Below are 14,884 nucleotides of genomic sequence, written 5' to 3'. Positions count from 1 at the left end.
GGTTGCTGAAGCATTCCCAGCTGCCAGGCATGAACCAGAGCAGAAGTGACACAGGCAGGACACTCTGAGGCAGCATTAATAAAAGCTTTGAAGGCAGCTGAATTCAGTTTTCACGGTTGGAGGACACCAGTGATTATATAAAGGCTATATACTGGGAGAGGAGCTTTTCTAACAACTCCTAATACTTTTTCTTCTTCTGCTCTGGCTCTGCTGATATCTCTCCTGCTCTACTCCCTATCCAGCAGAAAGTTTGTCCGGCTGCAGCAAATGGGAATCATGTGAAGGGCTTCATGTTAGCTTAATGTATGATCTGGAGCTGAACTCAGGGCTAAGGGCTGCACCTGAGTTATGGCACAGTGCAGGTGAAGAAGCAGGGCTGTGGAACTGGTTGCTGAAGCATTCCCAGCTGCCAGGCATGAACCAGAGCAGAAGTGACACAGGCAGGACACTCTGAGGCAGCATTAATAAAAGCTTTGAAGGCAGCTGAATTCAGTTTTCACGGTTGGAGGACACCAGTGATTATATAAAGGCTATATACTGGGAGAGGAGCTTTTCTAACAACTCCTAATACTTTTCTCTTCTTCTGCTCTGGCTCTGCTGATATCTCTCCTGCTCTACTCCCTATCCAGCAGAAAGGATGCCTGGCTGCAGCAAATGGGAACTTGGCTTAGGGAGAAGTTTGAGGCTTTTCCCATCAACCAATGCTTTAATTTAGTAAGCCTTGGGACAGAGGAAGCCATTTAAAAGGGAAACAGCAAAATGGTGGCCACACTGTCATGTGCCATTCCACAGCACTTTGTAACAACTCATAAAAGAAATAATGAATTACATCTCTGCACGTGGAATTGGGGTCTCTCTAGCACCTAACCAGCAACACCCCAAGCTTGCCCCAGAGCCACATGTGCTGCTTGCTTATCCCCACCTCACACCCTGCCCACACAAGCACTGTCCGTGTCATCCTGTTTATTTGCTAAGTAACACCCTCCTACAAAGCTGTTCACAAGCCACTCATTTCTCCTTTCACGTTGTGTCTGTGCAGTGCCAAGGGTACAAACAGGAGCCATGTGCTGGCTGCTGCCAAACTTCCCACTAAAGGGAGAGGCAGGCTGGAGGTGAGCAAGGAGGGCCATGGTGTAAGCAGGCGAGTAATGGCTTGAAGGTGATCTTAAATCTATGTACAGCATAATCACCAGACCCTGAAAAACTTTAATGAGCACACCCAAGGAAAACAGAAGTTCCTACCTCTTCTATTTACCTATCAGAGTCTGACATGAGCCAAAGCACAATAGGGGAGGGGTTCCCATAGAGGATGACTGCTCCTAGGGACATAGCAAATTCTGGGAGGAATCCATCATTCAGGGACTAGAGAGTGGGAATGGTTTTGGATTCAACATTCATCACAAAGCCAGAGACATTCACTAACTAATGGTTACTGCAGCTAACATGAGCACTCTCTCTTCCCCACTTGAACTTTTCCAATCTGGGTTCTCTCAACCTCCACAGCCATTTCAAATCCCATGTTTTCATCTCCTTCCAGTTCTTCACTCATCCTTTGCAGACAGCTTCCACATGAAGTTAATTCTCTTTACACTCAGCTTCTCCCTGGTTCCTGCCTCCCCAAGGTACTAATTACAATACAGTTTATTAGCCAGGCACACAACACTTAGACTCTAATTTTGCCCTGCTTTAAAGGAAGCTAGACACCACTGAGACAGTCCACTGCAGTCAGTAACAGGGAAGGGTATTTAAAAAGCACTTCAGTGGCTTTGGAACAAGAGTCCCATTTTCAAAGAGACACTTGGAGTAAGTCACTTCTGTCAATGACAGTATGGCTCAGAAAACATCCTTGAAAATAATACCCTCAGGCTTTTAAAATCCATCACTTACCAAAGAGTGAGTAAAGCAGCCCCAAGCAGTCTTTTCCAGTGAAGCCTCAAACAGCAAAAGGCTAAATGTTTCAGCCCTGACATTTCAGTCAGGTGTGAAGGAAACAGGGGGTAACATCCAGCAGCAAGGCTGCATCATCACAGGTAGGATAGCACAAAATTACCACCTCTTTAATTAATTTAGTTCAGCCTGTTATGATAACTGCTAGAGACATGGTTCAGGGCACAAGCACAGGGCACTCTTTCATGCCATTAACCATCACTGGAGCAGCTCAGTGCCCATCATCCTACACCACAAGATGACCACGGAACCTGACAATAACACAGCTAGCACATTTGCTAATTGAGAGAGAAAGCCCACAGAAGGCCTGGAGATGTCCATGACAAAGCCAGGAAATGAGCCCAAGCATGCCTGGTCTGCACCTTCACCACAAAATACAAATAGTAGCTGTTCCTCAGACAACAAGAGTTACCCCATGGGCTAAGCTGTCCTCTCCCAAGCCTGCCACATGTCACATTGTCCAAATGTGAATAAATCCAGATTCCACTGGGCACGAATATTAGTCTTGACTGATGAAGGGAGTCAGTTTGGACACGACAGGTCTGGACAGTCAGCTGCAAAAGAAGAGCTTGGCTTGAAAATATTATCCACATGTGGCAGGAATGTTCCTCTGTTCCTGCCAAGATGCCACCACCACCAGAATCTACCTCACCAGTACTGGTTCACAGGAATCAAGTTGCTGTTCCTCCATCATTTAATCTCTCACTTGCCTGAACAGTGGGGGCAAGGAGGAGGTCAGGGAAATACAGTGACAGGACTCCTGGACAGGAGTCCTGAAAACACTCCATGAACCTAATATTTTGTGACACTGTCTGGATACCAAGAGTTCTGAACACAATCAGGATGCTGAGAATCAAATTGCAAGTGTCTGAATCTATGCACTATGAAGTACAGGTGGAAGATAAATTAAAATCAAGTGTCATTTTAGTTTCATTTGCACTTCCAGTGTAGCAAAGTTCTGTGCACCTCTTAAAGATCCCATTCCTTGAAGCCCCAGTGTGATGCCTAACAGAAATCCATAAAGACTTGATCAACAGTGACTTGAGTACAAGTATTGGAGTAACCAGTATTGGAGTAACCAGTATTGGAGTAACATACTCCATTCAGGTCAAAAGGCATGGCTGGATAAACCAGAAGACCACACTTTGCCACAAGCTATCTGCAGAACATTTTTGTCCATTTTGGCCAACCACTCTCCCAAATTGCAATGCCAACTCAGAATCAGTCAGTTTGACCATGGAAATACAGAAGTATTGAGCTGGAAACATTGTAGGAGAAAAAACTTCCATGCATGAGACCATACAACCTCATACCAAATCCCAGAAAGAACTCTGCATCCAGATTTACCTCCCAGCTGTTACCCTGCTAACCAATTGCTCACTGGATGGCTGCCCACAGATACCAGAGATGCAGTCTATTAATGTGGGAGTATCTGGAAAACTTAGATAACAACAAGGGACCCTGGGCAGTGTTCTAAGATAGACTTCAAAAGTTTGCAATCTGAAAACACACAGAACTTATTCTAGAGACTGCATCCAGTATTTCCCAAGAGTCATTATATACAACTACAGTAATTCCTTAGGGATCTTACTACAGCAATTCATTAGGGATCTATTTAAATAAGAAGGCAAAATAAAAATTTTGGCAAAAACTTGTCCAGCACTGAATTAAGCTGAATAATTCAAATCAATAAATGCCATCTAAAATAAGGGAGGCTACACCATAGGACTCAAATGCTTCCACAAGAAACAGCAAGAAGAGATTTGAAACTTCTGCCTTCTTGCTAAGAAAGAGCAAGAACTGAGATTGAGTGCAACACATTAGCCTTGATGCATCCTAATCCATGGAAAACCCTGAACTTCTGTACAGGACCAGCATCTGAGAAAGCTTGTGCACTTGTGCCAAATGACACAGCAAACCCACAAAACTGTGCCTCTAGCACACGGCTTGCTAGTGTGGCTTAACTTCAATAGCCATCAAATAACTCCCAAGCTGATTCTGGAATCCATTCATTCACACAGTGATCTGTCAATGCAGAAGAGGCCTCAATTAAGTGAATTAACTCATGGAAGTGCACAGTTTATCTAGCTCCATGGAACACTTGAATACTTTCAGCCTTTGCTCTCAAGTTCTCTGAAGGTGGTAGGTTTGAATCCCAAAGACTATGGGAAAGCTTTTCAGTAACCCTAAGCAGCTCCCTTGAGTTACGATTTTTAACAGTATTAAAACGACAGACTATAGAAAGAGAGCTAACAAAACCCAAAACCCAACCTAGACTAGCATCTTGTGACCCAAGGGCTCAAGCAGCCATGTGGTTTTGGTATCACATTTTGATATCAAAAATAGAAACTTGTGGTCCAACTTTTTGAAAAATAGAACTTGTGGCCCCTTTGGACTAAAGCTGGAGAATACAAGACAAGGCAGGTTCCTGCAGGAACACAGCTGAGCTCAGTGGGCATTCCTTGCCCCTTGGATGAGACCATCTATCTACAGGATCACCCAAACAGCCATCACTGCCCTTCACAAACAAGCACCCCTAGACAAGGCATCCCTTCAGCTGAAGCTCCTGTCCCTCAGCCAGCAGCTGCACTGACTTCAGACATAAGGACCTGCATTATAACTAGCTATAGGCAGCAGGAAACAAAGTGTGCATCTCATGCAGGGGCTGAAAGGCCCATTGTAATTAACCACTCTCAGTCCTGTACGCTGGACAAGACAAAAACAAAACCCACAGTTTTCCTTTGCTGGTAAGCCCTAAAAACACTGCCCACTATTTCCCATGAAGGGCCTGTATGCCCAGCATTTTCTCTGTCACAAGCTAGAGCATTTGGCATAGGCTATGGGAAGGTTAATTCCCACAAAAATCACATTTTACAGACAATGCCTGCAGGACAGAAAGAACATCACCATGTTTTAGTCACACAGACATGCTTCTCCTTGGGCTGAACCCTGCTGCCCAGTGGGACACCACAAAAACCAGTGACTGATCACCAAGTGCAGACAGGACCTAAGCAAAAGGGAAACCATTTACTCAGTGGCAGCCAACATTTCTGCAAAGAGCACTTCAGTGCTCAAACATGATTAATGGTTTACTTCAGCTCATGGCGAGGGTGGATGCTCTCCCAGCAGAGCACAGTGAGGATCTGACAGAGAATACTCCCAGAGAGCCCAGGGGGAAAAAAAAGGGGTGGGATGAGGGGAATATGGTGTTTTGATTTTTGGCTTTGTTTTAAACATCAAAATCTATTTTAATGGGCGATGAAAATTAATTTTCCCAGGTCAAGTCCGTTTTATCCCTGACAGCAATTGCTTTATCTCAACCCACATGCTTTTTTACCTCATTTTCTGCCCCCACTGTGTTGATGAAGGAGTGAGAGAGAAGCTGGGTGGTGATGTGGCTGCAGACCAAGGTTAACACACAACAATATCTCACCAAGCAAGGTGGACACGTTTTAAGAAGAAAAGAGTTAAAGCCTGAAGAATAACTTGGAGAAAATAGCTTTCCTAAATCACAGCAATTACAGCTCTTCCTGCAGCTCAGTGAGATGATGAGAAGCAAGCTGTAGGTTTGAAAAACTGAAAGTCTTAAGCTTCTCCTCTTTAAAAATCAAACCTTGTGGAACAGTTATACACTGTTATTTTTCTGTTGTTTCCAAATTTCTGGGTAACAAAGGATCCATCCCCAATACGGCAACTCAATGCATATCATGTAATACTCAGACCATGTCAGGATGAGAAGTGAGCATGTTTCCAGCAGATGAAACTCATTAGCAGGGCACAAGAAGCAGCAGGACACCACTGGGGGCATTCCCCTTTCATGTTTTTCAAAATAATTTTCTTTCAGTCAGTATTTTACCTTCTCTCTTTGAAAATTTTAAATGCTTGCCATCTTCTCTCTTGGCATTTCTCAGTGTAGACAGGCACATATTGTATTTTTCAGAGGTCCAGGGACCTGCCCTGCTACTGTCCCAAGCAAGGACAGTAGCACATCTTCCTTCAGAGATTCCTTTCAAGCCAAAGTGTGAGGTTTAGTCCATTCCAGCACCAAAACACTCCCAAGCAAATCTCTGGTCTCCTGCTAATGAAGTGCCAGACCATGTTTGCATGAAGCTGAGAAGTGGAAAGAGGTAGCAATTATTTCATATCCTCCTTTTCAGAAATAAAGAACAAGAACTCCAGACAATCTTTCTGCAGCCCTTCCTGGTAAAGTTCCACCAGAGAAAACAAATACCATTCATTGTTTAACAGGACAGCCTGCAAAACCATTAAGTTATGATGTTTTCTCGCCTGTTATTCCTTTGGAGAATTAAGGGGATGAAATAAATCTGAAACTACAGAAACCTCAGAACTCTGTCCTGCCACCACTGCTATCCTCTGGCCCTGCTGTATTTGAACATAGGTGCTCCATAGGTTAGCTCCATCTAACACATGCTGCAAGAAGACTCCAGGAAAAATACTTCCTTTTCACCTTCAAGATAAATTCAGAGTAATTCCTCTGTTTTAGGAATGCAGAGGGGACCCCTACCTGTCACCCTCCACTGTAAAGCAATTCCACATTTTTTTCACGCAGTTCTCCAGGTATTAAAATGTTAGGTATCATCCTAAAATACACACATGCAACTCACATTTCAAGGCTGTTTATTCTATATTGACCCACACTCAATGCTGATTTCAATTCAGCCAGAAGTCTTTCAGTGGGAGACGAAAATAAAAAAGTATGCCACAAATATACCACTATTCATCTTTGAAAATAAAAAGTGAAACATTTCTGAAAGGTTTCTGTATTCTTCCACACCCACACCACAAATCTCTTCTCAACAGCTGAACTTTCTTTCAGTTTCCTTATGGTAGAGTTTGTAGTTGCCTTAAAAAACCCCCAAAAACTAAAGAAAACGTTGGATTCAGATGCAAACATCAAAGCACCAAAAAACAAACCTGCCATAGTTGTTTCATAAACTGGGTGAGTCATGAAGACCTCAATACAATTGAATTATCCAGGTTCTGTCAAAAACTTCACCATCATTTGATGGATCACCATGAAACTAAATTTTAGGTCTTCTTCCACTTTCAGTAAACAAAGGAATTATGAATTATACTGGTAAACAGCACGGTAAGTGTTTCAAAAGGACAATTTAGTATTAAAAACAAGCCAATTCCAGCAATCCTTGCCCAGGAAACAGATGTAACATGAAATAACAATTCCTGTGCCCCCCACACGGGCTCTCACAGCCACTTATCTAAGAGCCACTGTGCCTGTAAACATGCAGAAACCATCCAAAGGATAGCAGCAGACACTAGGATGGTGTTAAAAAAATACACAGAAATCAGCTGCCTGCTTGGTGAGGTTTCCAAAGGCTACTATGAAGGGAGAGGCAACAGAGGGGAAAAACAGAAACCAAAGCACATTCCTTTTCTTCTTGAAAATAACAATGATGATAAACATTCCAGGAAACCAGAAATAAATATTTTGCTTTTACACTCCAGTAATCTAAAATAACTGACTGGGTTCAGGCACTGCTGCAACAGAAGCTCAGCGAAAGATCTTTAACTTCAATACAGTGGGCACTGTGCAATAGCAGGAGGGCTGCCTGCCTCACTTCTGCAAGGAATACTCAGGTGGTAAAATGCTGAAGCACATCAAATCAAGAATAAAGCTGGGAAAAAAAAGTTGCTAACTGGAGAGCTTAGAAAATCTGATTTTAGTTCTGAGGTGTCTCCTAGTTTGCTGAGTGAGGAGAGGCAGATCCAGACCTGTGCTCTCAGTCTTTACCTCTGTATGATTGCAGCTGCATACCTGCTTAACATCTGGGAAAAGGGAACACTCCTTCTCCCCCTTCTCTCTAACAGAAACAGCTTGGATGCAGCGACCACCTCTCTGAACACCACAGAATGCTTCCCGTGGAAGCATGGAAGGGAGGAATGACAGACACTCCAGGAGCTCCCTCAACAGCCTGCAATCACTATTGATCCCATTGACAGCGTACGGAGCAGGGCAGTATGAAATCTCTACTCCACGGAGCAGGCACCACTGTTTGCTTTGCACTGCCTGTCTACAGAGACAGAGCTTCTAGTGGTTGTTCCAAGGTGACCTGGAGACAGGACTCTTGGGGTTCCAGTCCTGGTTTTGCTGCAGAGCTATAATGAGGCCTTTTAAATCAAAATCACTGGCCCATTTTTTCTGTGCAATAGGAAAAATTAAGTCTTCCAAACTTCACTGGAGCACTTAAAGAAGTTACTACACAAAGTACTATCACATTTATTTAAACTCTTTCAGATGATGCTTAAAATACAACACTTGTAGTTTCATCTGGTGTTGATCAGGAGACAAAGCCACACTAATTCATCCACGGTGCAACCTCACCCTCTAAATAGCTTGCCATTGTTTGATCTTCCTGTGAAGGAATAGCAGGAGACCAAGCAGTCTACAAGTAAGGATTATAATACACAGAGGACAAATTCTTCTTGATGAATTGCAGAATAACCCTTCTGAAGCAATAAATCTGCACTGCTGTAGCAGGACAGAAGATGGCTTTTGGTCCTTTACAACATCCTTAAAGTAAGGGAAAGGAAAGCCCATGCAAACGTGACAGACACCCCTTTTTGGGAAGCAGGGAGTATCTGCTCTGCCTTGCAGAGAAGGGGAAGGATCACAGTTCCACTGAGCCCTCTCTGGGACAGGGGCTACAGGACCACTGAAAGAGTCACACTACATGAAATTCCCAGGCACAGCCCTTCAGACCAGTGCATTCTCTGCTCTAATTCAAGATCCCTTTAAACCTCAGCTGCAGGAACACTGCAGGCCATTAAACCACACAGAGCCTGTCACACAGGCACCCTGCAAGAGCTGGAGGGATTCTGGAAGTGAAGGCTGGCCAGAAGAAATGAGACATTGGTTTTACAGTAGACCACAGCATTTCTAACTGTTCCTTCTTTCAGGGCTTACGAACATCACTTGGCCCTTACAGAGAAAGGGACGAACTGCCAAACTTTCTGCTAAAAAATAATAAAAACATTAAAATCAACTAGTCCACATTTAGACATCAAGTGCCTTTTGCCTTTAAATGGATTTAACCAAGAAGACATCAGGTTGTAAGTCGTAAGTTCCCTATAACACATAATCTAAGAGATAAGCATGTTACCTTTACACTGTTTCATCTATTAGTAGCAGACAAAAACCCCCCTTTCTCCTAACCAACACATATATGCCAGTTACAAGTTCTCTTGATACTCAAAAATCAACTCCTGGATTGGAATTTGTTTCTACAACTTAAATGAAGTTTTTATGTTAACGTGTCCATGCCACACTCCCGACTCACACTCCACAGGAGCCTGAAAGCATCAGAATCCAGAGTTGGATCTGGTTTCTGCTCCACCCTGCAGTCAGAGACCCAAAAAAATTGTCAGAAGGCTTCTTCGAGAAGAAATATGAATGTAGTCAAAAGAGCTAGTTTAGAATAACTTTCTGTGCAACTCAGCTGCAGAACAGACAATGTTCTCTAATGGGAAAGGCACACGAGAAACAACTTTCCAGAAATAACATTGCCAGCAAAGATATATTAAGGGAAAATGAACGGTAAGCAATAACCAGCCAATGCTTGGCAATACTCATCCCCACTAAAACGTTTATTTTCACTCCATGGGTTTCTTTCCCTTTAACTACCCCAGTGACAAATAAATTATGAACATTACAGCTAATTTATTACTCAGCATGGCTGAGGATGGAGAGAAAAAAAAAGGCAGCAATATTTTCAAGCTGATTCTTATTCTAGGAAAACAAATACTTTATTAAAAACAATAATAAATTACAACAGAAAAACTACTTTTATAGTTACGTCTGCCCATGCCTAAGCCATTCAGGCTCTGCTGCTGCCAACCAACCAAACGCTTTATCAATAGCTCCAGAAACAGAATCAAGCTCTTAATCTGTGTCTCAGTTTCTCCACCTGTGACACTTCTCCCACCCCATCTATTCAGACTGCAAATACACAGAGGCAAACTCTTCTGTGCAGCACCAAGGACAACAGAAAGCTCTGAAGCACTGCAGTATTCCTAAAACTGACTTTAATGACATCCTCCATGAAGATCCTGCCAGATTTCAAGGAGGGTTTGATCAGGTCTGTACCACAGAACACAGTATTGTATTTGTTATATTTAACATGAGAGAGGAAGGGGTTGCACATCAAAACAACTTAAAAAATCCAAGAGCCAAATTTTGCTGTTAACCCCTCAGTTCCCAGCTCTCCATCACACAGAGCCCCTATTTCTGTTTGTTCCACCAGGAACCCTTTGGTCATTAACTTCTGTATTTATATTTGATACTTATCTTTTTTCCTGAAGATGGAATTTCAAGATTTTCACTGATATCTCAAACCCCAGTAGCAATAAACCCACACAGAAGGCGCCTGTCTCAGAGACCACATACACACACACACTCTCACCTGGAGTCACACAGCACTACTTCTACTGCAGACACTTAGTTAAGAGAGTTTTTGCAGGCTGCAGTCAAACACTGCTGCATGGGCAAAGCTCTCCCTAGGAAGTTAAGCATGGCTCAAAAGTTTTCATTCAGCAAAACAAGAAACAATTTGGCATTCATTCCCACGCAAACACCAATGCACCCTCCTTGGGAGGGACCAATTATTTTCCTTTCCATCCCATGCTCAGGCCAGTCATCCTCTATCACTTGATAAAACACATGAATAGCTGCATTCAAAGCTGTAGCAAACAGAGACAGCTCAGTAAAGCTCTGTAAAAACAGCTCCCCAGAGCACACCACAGAACTGGTTCCCAACGCGCTTCCCATATGCATGCCCTTTATCTAAAGAAGCCCATGACTTTGGCAGATGTTGGATGCTTGCAACTAGGTCAGTTTGAATCAGAGCAAGTCGAGGCTAAAGGCCAGGGAGAGAAATTAAACTGCTCTCCTGCTCCACAAACTGTGGCTGTCAAAGAGAGAGTTCCTTGCCTTCTGCTCAAGCAATGATTTCACCACTGGCTAGGCACAAGATCTGACTGGCAAGGTGATGAAATGCCTCAGCGACAAAACGTCAGGAGCACTTGGAACGTTATTACCAGTAAAAGTATTCCAAAATATAGAGCTTGTAGGAATTCACGGGGAGGGAGGTAGACAGGCAGGAAAGTGTTGCCAAGGTATGTGAATCAGCCTTATCGAAATCCTCATCGCTGCACGGCTGGCATGACTGATCACACTGCTGCATCCACCCGAAAGGCACAAGGCTCCAGCTGGAGAACAGAGGCTCCAGCCCTTCCCTCCTGGTGCCATCTGCACCAGTCACCCTCAGCTCCTTAATGCACTACCCAGCAGGAGAGCAACTGCAGGTGGAAATCAGCTGGGCTTCTAAAAAGTTGCTGCAAAAATCCTGAGTAACTTCTGCAGCAGGAATGCCTGCAGACTACAGGCAGCATTTTCCCCACTGCCACTGCAGTTGCTGGGAAATTCAAGTTTCCAAAAGCACGCAGGAGTAATTAGATGAAGCTAAATAAATGTGTACACAAAACCTTACACGAATATGCAAATAATAGGGTGTATTCAGCAGCCCCAGAAATTAAAGCAGCAGCGCAGGCTTGTATTTGCATAAACTATGCAGGATATGGCACCAAGTAATTTTGGAACATGTGCATTTTGCAAACAGCAAGCATAATAATAGACAAATATTTTTGAACGTGACATTGATCAAATACTCCCTAAAACTTCACAAGAAGAACCTCAGAGACACTGCACTATTGAAACACAGACATCTACCGCTGGCATCCTGGGGTATTTTCACTGCTGAGTTCTGTGGGAAAAGAATTGGACTTTATATAGATTTTTATCAGCATTTATTATTTATAAAGCCCTGTTGGCAAGCAGAATGTTTTATGAACAAATAAAAGTGAATGATCCTTGCTTAAAAACCACATAATGAATGAATGTATACTTTGTACATATATGCAAGTGGCTGCTGCTAGTCTATTGCACAGTGAACGTGGAAAAGGGGAGGTTTTTTACATCTCTAAAAAGAAATAACAATAGTCACTTCTAAATGTACTGACATGAAAGCCAAGCCCAATCCAAACTGAGCTCTTCAATCACTCCTGAAAAGCCAAGCCCCTGGCTCATTTTCTTAACAAGCCGAGTTTCTGCCCTCATGGTCTCGCTGTGACGAACAAGACAAAATCTGAGGAAACCAACTTGTCACCGTATAAGGCAAAAAAAGGTTTCTCTTCCTGAGTTACAAATAACTAGGGAAAGTCACACATGTGGCCAAGGAAAGCAGAACTACAATACAGAACTCCCTCACTGCTGACAGGCTAAAATTAGTAGTTTATTCAACTGCCCAGAACTACACACTGTGCCTGTCCTATGCAGCATCTCCCTATTTGTCTTTCCTTCTGTTTGCTCTCCACTTGGTCTCGGGGAGCAGCCCAGCAGCCACCACCGAGCCCCACTCATCCCAGGAGCCTGAGCAAATGAATATCCACTTGCAGGTACACCTGGGCAACTCTGCACTGCCTCCACTGATTCCACCCCATGGCAGCACCTGAGAACAGCACTTGGCCCCATGGGACACCCAGTCTGCAAAAACGATTAACTGCTCCGTGCTTTCCAGCAAGCATCTTTGCTGCTCCTGCTCTCACTCCTCTGCAGCACCTGTAAGCACAGTGCTGGGCAGATTTGCTTTAAGCACAGATTCACCCTGCAGTGACAATTCCACATTTGCATCTGTTCATTGTATGAAGAGCTTTGTGGTATTTGCAATGACGGCAGATAAATTATACAGGGAACAGAGGAACACTTGCCCAGTGCAGCTGGGCCACTGCTTATGCATGCTAGGGATTGTTTTGAGTTTAGTTTGCTTTTTTTTTTTCCTTTCCCCCCACAGCCCAGTTGCCTGTTACTGCCTGTGGATCCCGCTGCCATGCTGCTCAGGACACAGACCTGGAGAAGGGCAGAGAGCAGAGACAGCAGCACCTCAGCTGGGTTCACCCCTTGGAGGAGGGAGGCTCTGGGAATCGCAGTGCTCATTTCCCAACCGTGGGGCTGGGGTGTGTGAAACACTCCACACAAAGCACGACCCAGGAGTTGGGGAAAACAGGAAAAGAAAGGCGAAACTGGCGAGGAGTGAGCAATGCAAAGGAGTTTGAGGAAAATGCCACGCTAGGGACTAATGCTGGTGATCCTACGCTCCAACACCCCGGCGCAGCGTGCTGATATACAGCCCTCTCGCAGAGCCATACATTCCTGGCACACCGGTGCCCACCGGGTGACATCACCCGTGGGCTCTTCCTTGGCTATTGCTTTGAGGAAGGATTATCCTACACTCATTCACACTGACAGCTCATTTTGCAAGTAGCTCATAGGAAACAATATATTTACTTACTAAGGTGTTACTCACATAAAACAGGCATGTTCCTGTCAGGCTCCTACAAATTAAGTTATATCCACATATATTCACCTAGGGTATAGAACTGCTGAATTTATCTCATCAGACGTGATGCAGTTTCCTTTGGAATTACAACTATGTTTCAAACTAAACTTATGTTTTATTATGTGGAGATGAATTCTAATTTCCATTTCATATTAAGAGGGAATATTAACCATGGTTGGTTTAGTCACATACCTTGAAAAATTATAGATCACGTTCAGTACAAATTTGCATAAGTAGTTTGAGCATGTGAAAGAAGCAATGCTAAATACTGAATACAAGTACCAAATGCAGAGTTCTTACATTTACTGTAGAATATATTATGTGTATGGCCTCAAAAAGCCTCAGAGATTACGAATACATTTCTTTTCCATGGAAACTATAATTCTCAAATCCAGCAAGCTATTTTAAGAAATTTAAATCAACTATACACTTACATCTGCTGGAAGCAGAACATTTCCACAGGCTGTACACTTCAAGGCACAAGCACAGCCGTATGGACATCTTCCCAACTCTTCTACTACACTTCTGCCTCTGACACCACATCTCACTATGCAGATTTAGTGCTAAAGTCTTATTTGGATTGTTCTGTACCCATCACCGAGACTTTCGGGGCTGCTGCGCTTCGCACCGCTGCATCACTTAAGAGGATGAGGAAAAGCGGTAACGCGGGAGGCACGAAGTAAATGCCCCGCTAGCTTTTGCCGGTATTTATTCCGTGTGAAGCGGAAAGGCTGGCGCTGGAGCCGAGTGCCCGGCCAGCCGGAGCCCCGCGCTGGTGCCAGCCCGCCCCGGGCACGGCCGCGCTCCGGGCGCTCGGGAGTCCCGCGGAGCGGCCGCACAACTTGGGCGGCAGCGGGTGGGTGACCCCTCGGCACTGCTGAGTCATTTCAGCCGCCGAACGCCGGGCTGCCCTGACCCCCCCGGGCTGGGGGGCTGCCCGCAGAGCCGCCCCGGCGCCGGGGAAACTTCCCCTGCGCTCCGCAGCTCATCCCCGCCCGCGGCTCAGCCCCGCCGGCGCGGGGGGCTGCGGGCCGGCCGCACTCACCAGGTAGGCTCCCACCGTGCCCTGGGCCAGCATCAGGGCGCACTCGGACACCAGGAAGAGCTGGATGCTGGAGAAGCAGGAGACCTTCCTCCGCCGCCTGCGCTGCCGCGGCGCGCCGGCCCCCGGGAGCTCGCTGCCGCCGCCGCCGCCCGCCGAGCCCCGCTTCCCCGGCATCCTCCCGGGCACCGCCGCTCCGCCGCCGCGGGATGGCGGGCCCCGCGGCTGCTCCGCGCCTTCCTCCTCCGCCTTCTCCTCCTCCTCCTCCTCGGGGTGCCAATCACAGCGGCAACCCGCGGCTGCCTCTCCGCCCGCGGGCTGCTGCCATGGCCAGCTCGCCGCCGCCTCCGCCGCCGCCTCCTCGCTTCTCCCCTCCCCTCGCCCGGCCGCGCTCCCTCTCTCCGCCGGCTCCGCGCAGGCCGAATCCGCGTCCCCGCCGGCGAGGGGCGGGGAACGCGAGGGGCTG

The 14,884-nt window shown here is 45.5% G+C and overlaps 1 protein-coding gene across 1 annotated transcript in view; it reads right to left on the bottom strand.

The window, feature by feature from the left end:
- The window catches only part of SLCO3A1 (solute carrier organic anion transporter family member 3A1), a 137,816-nt gene extending 122,998 nt beyond the window's left edge, over positions 1 to 14,818 (bottom strand). Inside the window, exon 1 of the mRNA XM_041418570.1 lies at positions 14,422 to 14,818. Within this exon, the coding sequence (XP_041274504.1) occupies positions 14,422 to 14,595 (174 nt within the window). The 5' untranslated portion in view covers positions 14,596 to 14,818. The remainder of the gene's footprint in view (positions 1 to 14,421) is intronic.
- Between the last annotated feature and the right edge of the window lie 66 nt (positions 14,819 to 14,884).

This window comes from Onychostruthus taczanowskii, unplaced genomic scaffold, assembly GCF_017590055.1.
Source record: "Onychostruthus taczanowskii isolate IOZ18803 unplaced genomic scaffold, ASM1759005v1 scaffold6, whole genome shotgun sequence".
NCBI classification, from domain to species: Eukaryota; Metazoa; Chordata; class Aves; order Passeriformes; family Passeridae; genus Onychostruthus; species Onychostruthus taczanowskii.
This window is presented reverse-complemented; position numbering and strand designations above follow the sequence as displayed.